The following is a 16,234-nucleotide window of genomic DNA, read 5'->3' as shown; positions in this document are numbered from 1 at the left end:
ACCGGAAATTAGCATTTATTGAATTTATATTTGCATTTGTTGCTTCAATACAATGTACGACGCGCTTCATTTCCCTTTTGTTTTATAATCTGAGCGGTAAATATAAAATTAGCTCTATATTATCACAAATATAATAAAATTTTGGTAACATTTTTGAAATTTGAATTCAAACATCATAATAAGGAATATTACTTCGTATGAAATTACAAAATGTGGTTCACGTATAATCTGATTTACTTCACGGTTTTATTCTGTAGAACACAAAACGTTTTTATATATGCTAAATACATATACAATATAGTATTGTTGGTAGCTCTTGATCCCATTTCAAGCTGAAGATTCCAACAAGTGTTCATTTTCTATTATTGGAAACTTGTTGAATAAGTTGGAATTAAGTCTTCTGAATCTGTACTAATGGATGTTCTATTTTTCAGATTTATTCAATTGATCTTATCTTTTATCTTAAAGGTTTTTGTGATATTGTATTATTTATTTTACATCAAGGTATATTTTTACACTGTATCTACTTAACGTAATCTATTAAAGTATTTACTTGGTGGTAGGGCTTTGTGCAAGCCCACCTGGGTAGGTACCACCCACTCATCAGATATTCTACCGCCAAACAGCAGTACTCAGTATCAAATTAAAATGCCGTGTACGCAAGTGTTCTTTTTAACAGAAATATTTTTTTTAATTCGTTTAATTTAAAAAAGTGGGTCTGAATTCAGATTCTTTTTATTTAGAACTATTTAAATTAATATTTTACGAAAACATTTTTTAAGTGTTATATTTAAAAATATTGTTATGCATTTAGACGTATTCATTTAAAACTAGTAGAATTTAATATTTTTTAATATATACCATTTTATACGTAGAAATATTTGCTTGGTCAGAGATGAAGAGAACGTAAGAAAATTTTCATGTGCTTAATTTGTGTTTATGATTCATCTCATGCTCGGCGGTGAAGGAAAACATCGTGAGGAAACCTGAATGTGTCTTATTTCAACGAAATTCTGCCAACCCATATTGGAGCAGCGTGGTGGAATAAGCTCTTAGGAGCTTCTCCTCACAAAAGGGAGAGGAGGCCTTAGTCCAGCAGTGAGATATGTACAGGCTGTTACTGTTAAATTTATATTCAATTATAAAAGATCTAAGCCCATAACCTAAATTTATACATTTTATTCTAAGTTTAATCACTATCATAGTCTTTCGTCAGTTAACAATCTCGTGAGATAGATTATAATCTAACATTATATACAATATATATATATGATATATATATATTTGAATAAAGAATACGTATATTGAATACCATTACACATCAACGTAACCATGTTCAACGTTTCCAAGTTTTCCTCAATCGAAAGTTAAGTTATTTAAATATACCTTTTTGAAAAAGTTACGCAATATAAGTTGCAATTTATACGATTGCACGTGTCTACGAAGCATGTGCACGTTGGAAGTAATCTCTTTAAGGGATAAGCATTCCAACCTTAGTTTTCATGTTATCTAAATATCATTTCTGGCATATAAAATATAGAGAAATGACGTCCTTTAAGTGCTTCAAAGGTACTATTTTACCTGTATAGTAATAACCACGGGAGATCCATACCGAAGACATACCATCGCAGTTGTTTAAATGGGTAAGAATACCAAGAATCTTTAAGTCTCTACTACGTGAAAAAAATCTTATATATGTTGTATTAATAGCGTATCCGATTTTTGTCTCAGTGTTTATGGGACGAGAGCTGAACGTAGAAGATCAGTTATGGTCTTATTTTGAAGACCTCCAGCCGTAGATGTGCAGAAAATTAAAGAGGATTCTTGATTGTAATTTAATAAATTGTTACGATTTAATAAATAATAATAATTTTAGAGAGCGGAAAAAAGTTATTGTCCGGCTAGAGAGCGGCGATATACCTGTTTAAAAAAAAAAACACATTTAAAACGTGCGAACAGACGTCGTCAGTTTACCATAAAATTAAAACGAAACAAAACCTGCCTTCCTGCCAAAACAAAATTTCACGGGCGACCCATTAGTTAAGAATAAATGGTCTGATCATTAGGAAGATGCGTAGGCAGCTGGAAATTATTAGTCTTTCATTATTTTTCTCATTTATATTTCTCGACGAATTTAATAGTGGCTTAAAAAACAATTTATCCTATATAAAAAAAAAAGTTTTCACTCGAAAACAATTGCTTTTTAAACTAGACAATAGACTACTTGTGGTTAGTTTCGTTTGTACCCGTTTCTCTAGAAGGAACGTTTCGTAAAATAATGTAAGTTTCAATTTAAGCTAAATGTATTTAAAAAGGTTTGTTCTTAATTGTGAGTATTCTAATATTTATAATGAATATTCATAATTGTTTAAGGTATTAAAAATATATGTATTATTATTATTTCGGCTATGGTAGTCAAATTTAAGCAAAACAAAAAGCACAGGGTTATATTATGCATAAATTTATGTTATAGAGGCAAAGGCGAGTACGAACCCAAGAGCTCAGGATTTGCAGTCTAATAAGCTAAGTACTTGAAAGACGGATATGTATATACGGAAAAATATTAGCGTTTTTTTCAGAAATTCTGACGTACATACATACTGTTAGTACTCGCATAACCTTTTGCACACAGACTTTCTTTAACGGTTTTGTTGAACCTTACAATAGAAAAGTTTTGAACGTTTTCTGGGAACCTGTTGTTAATATATACAGTGCAAAAGATTTACCCTAAATAATTAAAAATTGTTGTGTTATGTTTGTTATGTATATTAGTTATGTGCATATTAAAATTTCTAGCGAATACTTTTTTTTTAATTAATTCAAAAATCATAAAATATTATTATTATAAAAACCTAGACCCTATTGCTTGTGGTGGCGTTACTCTAAAAAAAAAACAATTTCGGTTCTTCACATAACGAAACTTTACATTTGCACATAACGAAACTTTACACGTGCAAATCGGCCAGCTTTGCAGTACTTGCAACTTTAATATCCAGCCATTTTTGTCGTACCGGACAGCATCACATGGTTGTACAATTACCGGTTTCTTTATCGGAAATCACATCTACATTATCACTAAGACAAGGGTAAAGAAAACCATTTTGTTATTTCGTTCCGCGTAACCAACCAAAAAGACAAAAGTATTAAACCAATATAGATAACTTATACAAGGACACTTAGCGCGCGTCACGGTAGCATGCGAAAGCGATCCCGAAGAGACGGCGAGGGTACCGATGGTTTTTTGAGCGCTACTGTAATACACTAGGCTTCAGGGGCACCGAGAGCCGAGATGGCCCAGTGTTTAGAAAGAGCCGAGATGGCCCAGTGGTTAAAACGCGTGCATCTTAACCGATGATTTCGGGTTCAAACCCAGGCAGGCACCACTAATTTTAAACACATGTGTATTCCACCAACCCGCATTGGAGCAGCGTGGTGGAATATGCTCCATACCTTCTCCTCAACGGGAGAGGAGGCCTTAGCCCAGCAGTGGAAAATTTACAGGCTGATTATCAGGGGCACCGGCGAGTCCCACACTTTATGGGTAAATGCGTATTGCGTTTTTCTAGCGAGAAAAAAGGACACGTACAGCGTTTCGGAGAAGGTTTTAAAATTGTTATACAAGTGGCTACGATTTGCAGCTTGCGGCTTAAATTTAAACTATAACACAAGGCAACACTGATTCTGCGACACGGGTCTTAGTCAATTGGGAACTAAGATGTTACATCCCTTTTGCCTGTAGTTATACTGGCTTACTCACCCTTCTAATCGGAACACAACGATAATGAGTACCGCTACAGAGACGGGCTTGCACAGGCTTGTATGTTTCGATTTTTTTTTACCCGACTTCAAAAAAGGAGAAGATTTTCAATTACTGTCTGTTCGGACGTAACTCCATCATATATAGACAGATTTGTAAAATCCTTTTTTGTTCGAAAGTTCGCCTGATTTAAATTTCGTAAAGATTCGATGATGAGTTTCGGAGACGGACAATGGAACTCTTCAATAAATGCCAGCAAATCAAAGATATTTCATTTATTTTTATTTAAAAAACTTTATTGCTATCCTTATTCCGTATTTTTATTGATAACACTTAATCCTGTCAACAGCCACTAAACAAAAATAAGGAAATCATTATAACTCACCGTCAAGTTCATGTTCTTATAGTTGAATATATGGTCAGCCTAATTGGAACAATTTCGTATCGTTTTATAGGTTAATGTAACTGGCGTTAATTTCCCATCTCAAATTCCATTATGTATATTCGAAACTGAATTATCTACACAGCTATAGTTTAAGGCTGACAGCTACTTTATGTCAGGATAAATTAGATTGAGTGGATATTCTGACATAATAGTGCACGTTTAAACCCATATTAGGCTTAGAGTGTACATAACGTTTAATTCCCGCATCATCTGCGGTTTTGACCCGCGTTGTACGAGTGAATTATACAAATAGAGTTTGGTCGTATTTAGCAACGTTTTTATCGTACGTTTTTTTGTAAATTACACGAAGTATGTTAAATCTTTTTTGTTTTAAATAGAAATATTTGCTTTATAACTGCGGCAGAAAAAACGCTACATGAGTTCTTATGGCTAGTATTCAAGGCAATTAATCTTTAGTAAGAGCAATATATTAGAATATAAATCCATAAACGTCACTAGCATCATTCCTCGTCCTAGCTTTAATTATTATATATGCGTTTAATATATATTTTAATTTCGAATGCCCCATTGGTCTATCTGGATTCCAAGGTTCTGAATTCGAAACTCTAGTCGGGCCGAAAATGTTACTAAACTTTTTGTCGAGAGATTCCCATTAGTCCCAGAGAGCTGCCCAAAATCTGGAATTAGGAATTTCCGCGCCTTGGAAGTATCTAAAGCCGCTTGTGCTGCACCTGATCTCGTTCCGGTCGCGTTGGACTGATGTCCCATTTATAAATAAGTGAAAAAAAAGACAGTTCGTTTATGTTTACGTACACATTTGTGAACTGTAATATGTCCCGCGTAGTTGCCTAGTTTCTTATGCGATTGGCCGTGGACAAACTCGGTCAGAAGGACATCATCATCATCGTTTAATATTTTCTTTTGTCAAATTTTTAAGATTTTCTATATATATTTTATAGGATTAAGTTAATTTTATTCCTTGTATAGAAGATTAAATAAATGCCAGATATTTCCGATTCGATTCGTTTATAATTCGTTGCTATTAAAGTAAGGTAACATCCTATAAATACTCCATAGTTGGGCAAAAAACTGCTCTCCTTTAAAGGAGAAGACTAGGAGATTATACCACCCTGCCGCTACGCTGATGCTTGGTACAGATGTGGCAGAATTTCACTGAACACATGGTTTCCTCACGATGTTTTCTCCTTCTCCGCTGCGCATGAGATTTATTAAGCACATAAAAAATCGGTGGTGTTTTTGGATTGAACCTGCAATTTTCGGTTGATACGTACGTGTATTGACCATTGGGCCACGACTTTTCTTATTGAAGTAATCAATTTTATATTTCTTTTAGGTAAATACGACGCTGTCACTGGGTGAGATGGTGCTCGCTGTTCAAGACGAACGGATTTTCGTTACGAGACATTTGTTCTCAGATTCCCGAGCGAGGGATTTTTTTAATGAGTAAGTAATCATTTTATGTTATTAGTTGTAAGTCTGGATTCAATATTAGAGACAGCTTAACAGTTAAGCGGTGACATATAGGGTAGTGCGGTACTGTTGGATGGGGAATGTACCTCCCACTCGCTATTAGGCCTACCTAAAAGCAATAATATATGTTGGTGTTAATTTAAAGGGTGATTGAACCAGAATTATTCCTTACATTGCCAATGCGCCGCCAACCTTGGGAACTAAGATGTTATGTCCCTTTTCCCTGTAGTTACACTAGCTCACTCACCCTTCAAATCATAACACAACTATTGTGTACTCGTGATCGCTGAAGTGGACTGTATTCATATAAATAGAAAGGGGGGATGTAACCTCGAACTCTCGAAGATACTTTCCTTCTTAGGTGCGCTCTCTTGGTTTTCATACACTTGAAGAACATGAGCCAGGGGAGGGGTATTTACTATTTATAGGATAGGAGAAGGAAAATCGTTCGTACGCTAGTTAATTTTAAAGCACGGCGCACTAACGATATGTACGCAGCCGCGGCCCACACGAGAAGGGAAGTGCGTCATACATGGATAATAATTAATTACATAATCAGCCTATAAATTTCCCACTGCTGGGCTAAGGCCTCCTCTCCCGTTAAGGAGATGGTATGGAGCATATTCCACCACGCTGCTCCAATGCGGGTTGGTGGAATACACATGTGGCAGAATTTCGTTGAAAATAGACACATGCAGGTTTCCTCACGATGTTTTCCTTCACCGCCGAGCACGAGATGAATTATAAACAAATTAAGCACATGTAATAATTAATTATCGGTTCAATATATCTATTAACCTAAATAAACCACATGGTATGGTATGGTATTGTATTTCTGTTTAATAAGTTTAAGCTAAATACTATATACATATATAAATGTTAAAATTAAATAACAAATTAAAACTGCAAAAAATATTTTTTTATTTCCGTATTTACTATGACGGTGCAGTTAAATATAATTGACATAAAAGGCATAAAAGATCATTATTAGTATTGAATAATATCATTATGAGATTAACATTTTATTATGATATTATAACAATTAATATTTTAGCTAAATTATATTTATGTAATAAGTATTGTTTTCTTATATCCGTTTGTTTAACTTTAAATGGGCTTATGAATATGTAAATTGACAATCAAAACCATTGGAGCCACGAGGGTACTTTAACCCTTTTCAAACTCTTTTTCTTGTATTCGTTTTTTTTTTTTGTTAAAATTTTATATTTTATGGCTCACAATTTTTCGTAATGTGTTCTGTAACAAACAGAGTTAATAGAACTCGCAATACTTATAACGACCGAAGACTAAATGCTATTTTTTATTAATATGGTACAAATGTGAATTCTAGACTAAAGAGCCGAGATTGCCCAATGGTTAGAACGCGTGCATCCTAACCGATGATTGCGAGTTTGAGCAAGCACCACAGAATATTCATGCGCTTAATTTGTGTTTATAATTAATCTCGTGCTCGACGGCGAAGGAAAACGTGAGGAAACCTGCATGTGTCTAATTAAAAAAAAAATCTGCCACATGCGTATCTACCAACCCAAATTGGAGCAGCGTGGTGGAATATGCTCCAAACCTTCTCCTCAAAATGAGGCCTTAGTCCAGCAGTGGGAAATTTGAGGCCGTTAATGTAATGTAATGTAAAATGCGCACTCATCCCAAAAAGAGATCACTGCAATTCTTATATTTTTGGGATTGACGGTCGTTAGGTTTAAAATTTAATATGAAATGATATGTGATTAAAATAAATAGTTTGTATGATGACGATATGGTTTTGATCGATCGGTGACGGGGGCTTATCGCAACACAGATCACTGCTCACATAGTTTATAGAATTTATACAAACCGCATTTTATTACCAGACTTTAACTGTCAAAGAGTGTTATAAAATACTCTGATACTTTTTTTAAGGTGAAACTTTATGTACCTGAGGTCGTTTAAAAATATTTTTTTTAGAGACATATTAATTCTATTAAAATATACATCTAACTGACTTTTGTAAATTTACATTATGTTATTTATCAAATGTAGTCGAGATGGCTAGAACACATAAATATTAACCGTAGATTGCGGGTTCAAACCCGACCAAACCACTCTGTTCTCATGTGTGTATTATTAATCAATTAGACTTTTTCATCCTCCTTCTTTATTTTTTCTTCTTCTCATCTCACAGCTAATGACGTGTGCACTCGTTGATACTTTACATATATATTAAAGAATTGTTTATACAACATTAAGTATATGAATATAATAATAATAGTAATTATACCCGCAACCGTTATTGTAAAATACTTAGGGGTAACATAATAAATTACATGCAGGGAAGCTGGGGCGAATTCGTAGTCATAAATAAATTAAGAGATGGTTGTTGCATAGCCCGAGTAGTTATGTACAAATCCGATCTGAATATTTAACGGCCTTTGCAAAAGTCAATTAAGCCTTTTATTCGTATTATTTTGATTTAGTGTATTAAAGAGACCTACTATCTCGTTGGTTTCGTGGCTGAATATAAGTCCAGCGATCTCGAGATTCTGGGTTCATTCGGGCTGGGCTGATAAAAATTGAATGTAGTTTCGTGAAGAAAAATTCTTAGTATCAACCCGGAGTGTTTAAGTTAAAAGTGGCATGAATACACTTTCCTCGGAAAGCACCGCTGGAAAACAGCGCAGAGCATAAACTATTAAAGTTAGGGCCATGTAATTTGGTAAGTAGTATCGTTTTATTGGGTAGACACCCACTAAGGAAGACCTTTTAGAAATTCTACTCTTAAGGGAGTAAAACTGGGATTGAAAGTTTGTATGAAAGCCCGTCATATTTCAAGTTACAAACATGAAACTTTATTGTTGGGATACTGATTAAAAATAAGTAGATACGTATTTAAGCGCTTCTGGATATTCTACCCTTAAGAGGGTGAAATAAAAGTTAAAATATTATACGGAAGTCCGACATTTTTTAAGTTAAAAACATGAATCTTTATTTTTGGAATACTGATTAAAATAAGTAGATAAATATTTATGCGTTTCTATGGTTAAATATGGTATACAAAGAGGTCTTAAATTAACATACAATTTTAAGTTATTCCGAAATATATTCAACTTCCACGCGAATAAAGTCGTGGACAACAGCCGGTAGTTAAGCAGTCTCATGGGATTACAAATTTCTCAAAAGGAACACAACATGCGTACATGCAAATCCTAATCATTTATTTAAATTGTACGCTATAAAATGTCGCGATATCAGTTTCCATTTGAACCGACATAAAAAAGGATTTTATTATTACTGTATGTCATATATATATCGTTTATTATTATTATAGTGATATAGTAAGTTATGTTACTAAATATAACATAGGATAAAAACATTAGTGGCGTTCCGTAACACGTATTATACTTGGTTCTTAATTACAAATTGCAAATTTGTAATTAAGTCGTAAAATGTTTTCACCGAAAATAGCATTCGCTTGACAAAATAACTATAAAGCTTATTTAAATTGCTACAATAATATCGATTGTCATACAAAAATATATGTCTGATGTAGAACTGTGTAATGGCATATAACATATATAAATTATGCAAGCACGGTTTGAGTCGAATTTGAGTGTTATGAGCCATATGAGTGTACATGAAATTGATTTTTTTTTAGTTATGTATATTGAGTCAGTCAGCAGAAAAACCGAGTAAATAAATAAATAAAAAACAGACTCAACCCCGTTCACTCAATTGTATGTTTAAATTAATATGAATGTTTTGTTTTGATTTTACACCGACTTTAAAAATAATAAAAAACTCACTGTAACGTGAAAACTATGTGAAATAACTCGTGTCTGTTTTTCTTTCTAGCCACGAAATCACTGAACCGAATTTGATGGAATTTGGTGTGAAGCAAACTAGACCTCCAAGGCAAGGGAGGGTATAGGATACTTTCGCTTTTTATCCCTAACCACTGACGACTAACCCCTAAAATACTTGTTTAATATGTATATGTTACTGTAAAAGCTCGAACTACGGTAAATTTTAAGATTTTCTAGTAAAACCTAAGCCGATTATGAATGGTAAATGTCCATAAAACTTTGCGATTCGAACTTTTACCATCTTTCACTTGGTAAATCTTAGGATTTACATGTTAGGTTATGTTAGGTTGGAATGGTAACTCCCCTCTAGGTGTTGGAGGCCCGCATAGGCGGGCCGACCGTCAGGGCGTCACGGTAGCATGCGCAAGCGATCCCGTGGCGCCCGCCGAAAGACGGAGAGGGTACCGCTGGTTTTTTAGTGGGTAAACCCGGCGTACCTGGGCGCACTCGGTGTCCAGGGCTCCGGGGAGTCGGAGTACGGGTCGACGGTGCCGCGATCATCTAGGCCGGAAGCTTTGAACGTGACACGGTGTGGTTGGCAGCGGAACTTTCCATCATATGCGACGTCCGCTGGCAGGGCCGCGGTGGTGAGCCACGTGCGTTCCCGTAGCCCTGTCGCCTTGCGGTGAGGCGGAAATCCGAGGAGGTTTTAGTTTGTGGGTAGGACGGTAACCCCTTTCGACCGGGCAGCATGAGTAAATGCATTTCCTCCTCGTAAAACAAAAAAAAAAAAAGGTTGGAATGGTAAAAGTTCGAAAAAGTCGTCTCTTTATATTAAATACTTACATTTACCAACTCATGTCGGTAATCTTTTACTGGAAAATCTTAAGATTTACCTTAGTTCGAGCTTTTACAGTAACATATATACTATGCCAAAACTGTGTGTAGTTTGCCAATACATCATCATAATAATCAACAAATTTTTACATAAAATCAAATGTATAATGTATATTAATTAAATGAAAATAATTACATACAATTACTTACTTAATAATTACATACAGTAAATAAAACCTTATTCATTTTTAAGCCATGACTGTACAGAGTATGTATTAAAATGCATTTAGCCGTGTTTTCAATCCCGTGGGAATTCGACTAATTCGATTCCGTCCAGAGTATGAACTGCACATTATCAAAATGAAGTCTGAGCATTTGATTAATTTTAACCGACTAAAAAAAAGGAGATCTCGGTTGTATTTTTTCTATGTGTGTTATCTCAGATCGCTGTCATTTATAAACCGATTTGGATTTATTTTTCTTTTATTTCAAATTTTTTTAATTTATATTACATACATATATATACATGGAGCCAAGATGGCCCAGTGGTTAGAACGCGTGCATCTTAACCGATGATTTCGGGTTCAAACCCAGGCAGGCACCACTGAATTTTCATGTGCTTAGTTTATAATTCATCTCGTGCTCGGCGGTGAAGGAAAACATCGTGAGGAAACCTGCATGTGTCTAATTTCAACGAAATTCTGCCACATGTGTATTCCACCAACCCGCATTGGAACAGCGTGGTGGAATATGCTCCATACCTTCTCCTCAACGGGAGAGGAGGCCTTAGCCCAGCAGTGGGAAATTTACAGGCTGATTATGTTATGTTTATACATATATAATAGTATTTTTCTAATATGACTGTATTTTTAAATGTTGAAAAAGAGTAACTACCGAGTTTGCCGGTTTTTCTCAGAAGAATCTACATTCCGGACCGGCGGTAGCTTCACTTAATATAGTTTATTAAATGACGATTCAAAAGTGTTTGTAAAAGCCTTCTTGAATAAAGTATATTTTGATTTGATTTCATCTGCAAGGTATATTCCCGCTTGGTTCCATTAAAATTTTTCATCTTTACTTCATGGGAACTCAATAGTAAGTACTGATGTTTGTTCGTAATCTAACTGATGAATAGATTGATAGATTAATGTCGGAAATACAAACACCAAAAAGATGAGAAAAGATTTTTAATCCGTATGTTAATACATTCGAGAACGTTCCAGAAGCAAGTGAGAGATGTCAATCTTTTTTTTTTAAAACTATACAGCTACGGAACATTCTTTAAGACCCAATAATTAAACATTATGTGAGACCCAATTCATAATTATTTCCCTTATGACATTGTGTTTATAAAGACAGCTCTAATACTACCCCTTAAACCGATGTCATAATAACTAACTATAAGTAGTTACCTATCAGAATTACAATCAACATATATTTACTTATTTATGTCTATAAAACTTAAATACAATATCACTAAGTTAATGCAATTATATTTCAACACAACCAAACAAAAAAAAATATACAAACAAAGCTTAAACATAATAATGTAAACATAAACCTTTCACAAATTGATCATGTTTCTCTTTTGTCAGAGGTTTTGTCAACAAATCAGCAATCATTAAATCTGTTGGCAAATACTTAACATTAACAATATTTTTCTTAATTTTTTCTCTAATGAAATGATGCCTTACATCAATGTGTTTAGTTCTACTATGATACATACAATTAGCAGTTAATTTTTGTGCAGATTGGTTATCATTATATAAAGTAACTTTACATTCAATATTCAACAATTCTTGAAGAAAACCTCTTATAAAAAGTACCTCTTTACAACTATCAGAGATTGCCATGTATTCAGCCTCTGTGCTGGAGAGAGCAACAGTCTTTTGCTTTCGACTTTCCCAAGAAATCAACGAATTACCTAGCTTAAAAATAAAACCAGTGAAAGATCTACGATCAAGTTCATTCCCACCCCAATCAGCATCTACATGAGCAGTTACATCCAAACCACTCTTCTGAAAAACTAACCTATAGTTCAGCGTACCTTTAAGATAGCGAAGAACGCGCTTCAAAGCTTTCCAGTGAGTTTCAGTGTGACACTCATTGAATTGACTGAGCATACTCACCGCATGAGCGATATCTGGTCGGGTGCACACTGCTATGTACATGAGAGAGCCAAGCAAATTTCTGTAATGAGAATTTTCACTTTTATGATCACACTTTGGTAATTTGATTCCTTTTTGTAGTGGAGTTGCAGCTGGTTTGCAATCTGTCATTTTGAACTTCTCCAATATCCTTTTTATGTATCCGACTTGATCGAGTGTAATTTTATTCTCACTTTTAATTACTCTCATCCCAAGGATATGGTGTGCAGGTCCAAGATCCTTCATTTCAAATGTGTTCATAAGTTCACGTTTCACTTTATCCTTTAAACTTGAATTGCTAGAAAACAATAAAATATCATCAACATAAAGTGCAATTATTAACAATTCACTTTTAGTTTTCATGTAAAATACACATGGTTCTGAAGATACCCTTTTGAAGTGCATTTTCTCTAACAATACTTCATTTATCTTCTCGTACCACATTTTGGAAGCTTGTTTTAAGCCATAAATAGCCTTATTTAATTTATACACATAATCTTCCTTACCTTTTTCAATGAAGCCATCTGGTTGTTCCATAAATACATTTTCATTTAGATCTCCATTCAAAAATGCAGTTTTAACGTCAAGATGATCAATGTCCATGTTGAATTCAGCAGCAATAGCGAGTAGAGTTCTAATAGTTGAGTGTCTTACCACTGGTGAAAAAGTTTCCTCATAGTCGATTCCGTACTTCTGTGAATAACCTTTTGCTACCAGCCGTGCTTTGTATTTCAAAAGTTTACCATTCAGGTCTCTCTTCTTTTTAAAAACCCATTTGCACTTAATTGGTTTCTGGTTTTTCGGTTTCTCAACTAAAGTCCAACATTTGTTGTAGTTAAACGATTTATACTCATCTGACATAGCTTTAGTCCATTCAGTTGCTTCGTTTCCTGACAACGCTTCTTGAACTGTTTCTGGTTCATCATCATCATTGCACAATTTTTTAACTAACAAAACAGACATTTCAGCCTCATCGAGATCTTCATATTCTGATGAACTTGATGTCATCTCATCCAGTGTTGAGCTTCCTGGAACGTACGTAGGATCCGCAGAACTATTTGATTCTATAGTTGTGTCAATCTCACTATCTGAATCATTCACTGTAATTGTGGTCGACCGTGTTTTTGGTTGGTCATCAGAAAACTGTGGTCTTACGGTGGATGGTTCAGACTGGCTCGGCTCAGGCCGTTCGTCTTGCTGTGAGTACCTGTCACCATCCAGGATTGATTCTGGGTCATGCAAAACACTCACAGGTTTCTTCGAATTATCATTTTGAGAAAACTCAATTAACTCAGAGTCAAAATTATCATCATGTAATCTATTATTCTGAAATTTATTTTCCAAGAAAATGACATCTCTGGCTTTGACACACTTATATGATCTATCAGGGTCTAATAGTCGATAACCTTTAGTATCCTCACAATACCCAACAAAAATATGCTGCTTTGATTTCGAATCCAGTTTGTTTCTAATCGGTTTCACAGCATAGGCAGTACAGCCAAAAATACGTAAATGACTAACATCTACCTTTTTATTCTTCCATTTTTCTTCAGGTACTTGTCCAATTAGAGCCTTAGTTGGTGTCCGGTTTTTGAGATACACGGCGGTATTTACAGCTTCCGCCCAGAATTTGTTATCCAGGCCGGCATCCCTTAGCATACATCTGACTTTCTCAACAATGGTCCTGTTCGCTCTTTCTGCCACACCGTTTTGTTGAGGAGAATATGGAACCGTTGTGTGATGTTTGATACCCCATTCTTTCAGATAAGCCTGTAGTTTAGAATTGACAAATTCACCACCATTGTCACTGCGAAGAATTTTAATTTTGTGGTTAGTTTCATTCTCCACAGAAACTTTAAAATTCTTAAAGTGTTCAAAAACTTCATCTTTATTATGCAAAAAATAAACAAATGTTTTCCTACTGAAATCGTCTATAAATATCAGAAAATATTTTGCACCACCAATAGACTGCGTTGGCATTGGTCCACATAAATCTGTGTGTACTATTCCTAATAACTGTGTGGCTCGTGTGTATGACTTTTTAGGAAAGGGAGCACGGGTTTGCTTTCCTTCGATGCATGCCACACAAGGATTAAAAACATTTGAATTATATTTAATACCTGTGACCATACCTTTATTCATCAGTGCCATACTTCTGGAATTCAAGTGGCCAAGTCGACGATGCCATATTTCCTGTGACTTCTCTTCTACTGTACCTTTTGAGCTAGATGAAGAAATCATTACAGTCATTTCACTAGATTGTACTTCTTTGTTAACTGTACTGTAAGAAGCAAAATTGTTATTACCTGCCCCCCCACACAAAGGCTGATCAATGGTATCAAGTTGATATATACCATTCCTAAGAGTGGCAGTTGCCAAAACTTCTTCCTCATCAGATACAATACATTTCTGGTTACTAAATGTTACTGTATAACCTTTATTTACTAAACAACTAACAGAAAGTAAGTTTCCTGAAAGATTAGGTACAAAGTAAACGTCTCTAATGGTTCTCGCACAGTCTTGCAATTTGACACGAACATTACCTTGTCCAGCTGTTGGTAAATTATCACCGTTGGCAACACTTACTTGTGATGTATTTTCTTCATTAAAATCACAAAAAAGTTCTCGATTATTGCACATATGGTGTGATGCACCGCTGTCCACATACCAAACACCACGCTGGATACTAACTGAGAGTGCCGTTAACAGAGCTTTTGATGGTCTATCCTTATCAGACTTCTTGTCTTTTTCTGGCTTCTTATTAAAATTCCTCGGGCAGTCCTTTATTAAATGTCCTGTTTTCTTACATTTATAGCATTTTGGTGCTTTTCTAGTTGTTGCAAATGCCATGGTACCTTCAGTATTATTCCTGCGGTCAAATTCTTGTAATAATTTAACTTTGACCATGTCACTCGACAACTTTAAATTTGAATTTTCAAGTGCCATAATGAGTGGATCATAATTACTTGGTAACCCGCTGAGCATGATGACAGCCAAGAATTCATCATCCAGAGATGAATTGATATCATGCAATTGTTGAGATAGTTCCTGCAGACGGCCAAGGTAGCTTTCCATGCTATTATACTCTGACAGTTTAGTACTGAACAACGTTCTCAACAGACCTAGTCTTCGGCACAGCCCTTTATCCTCATAGGCTTTGCTCAGGTTGTTCCACGCCTCACGTGCATCTTTTGCGTTCCTGACGTGGGGAAATGCACTCGTTTGAACCGACAAACATATTCTCGCTAGTGCCTTCTGCGATTTTTTCATATCTACATCGCTACGTGTTTTTTCTTTTTGCTCACCATCGATAGTGTCCCAGAGGTCTTCATGGATTAGTATCATCTTCATACAAAACTTCCATGTCGAATAATTTTCAATACCTTTGAGTTTCTCGATGCTTTGCATTGGTGAATTATTTCCAGCCATTTTTTCCGCATGAATACGTAGAAGTTATAATTAATTTTTCTTCTAATTTCGTATTTTACGTGAAATATTAATATAGCCGTGTTAATTTCGGCATCCTGGGCCCATAACCTGATAGATTAATGTCGGAAATACAAACACCAAAAAGATGAGAAAAGATTTTTAATCCGTATGTTAATACATTCGAGAACGTTCCAGAAGCAAGTGAGAGATGTCAATCTTTTTTTTTTAAAACTATACAGCTACGGAACATTCTTTAAGACCCAATAATTAAACATTATGTGAGACCCAATTCATAATTATTTCCCTTATGACATTGTGTTTATAAAGACAGCTCTAATATAGATTACCTATTTATACTAATATTATA

At 34.9% G+C, this 16,234-nt stretch overlaps 1 protein-coding gene across 1 annotated transcript in view; it reads left to right on the top strand.

Annotated features, from left to right (window-relative positions):
- LOC113402470 (adenylate cyclase type 7-like) overlaps positions 1-16,234 on the top strand; it is a 151,523-nt gene that overhangs the window by 79,662 nt on the left and 55,627 nt on the right. Inside the window, exon 4 of the mRNA XM_064216606.1 lies at positions 5,518-5,627. Within this exon, the coding sequence (XP_064072676.1) occupies positions 5,518-5,627 (110 nt within the window). The remainder of the gene's footprint in view (positions 1-5,517; positions 5,628-16,234) is intronic.

Source organism: Vanessa tameamea, chromosome 13 (assembly GCF_037043105.1).
Source record: "Vanessa tameamea isolate UH-Manoa-2023 chromosome 13, ilVanTame1 primary haplotype, whole genome shotgun sequence".
NCBI classification, from domain to species: domain Eukaryota; kingdom Metazoa; phylum Arthropoda; class Insecta; order Lepidoptera; family Nymphalidae; genus Vanessa; species Vanessa tameamea.
This window is presented reverse-complemented; position numbering and strand designations above follow the sequence as displayed.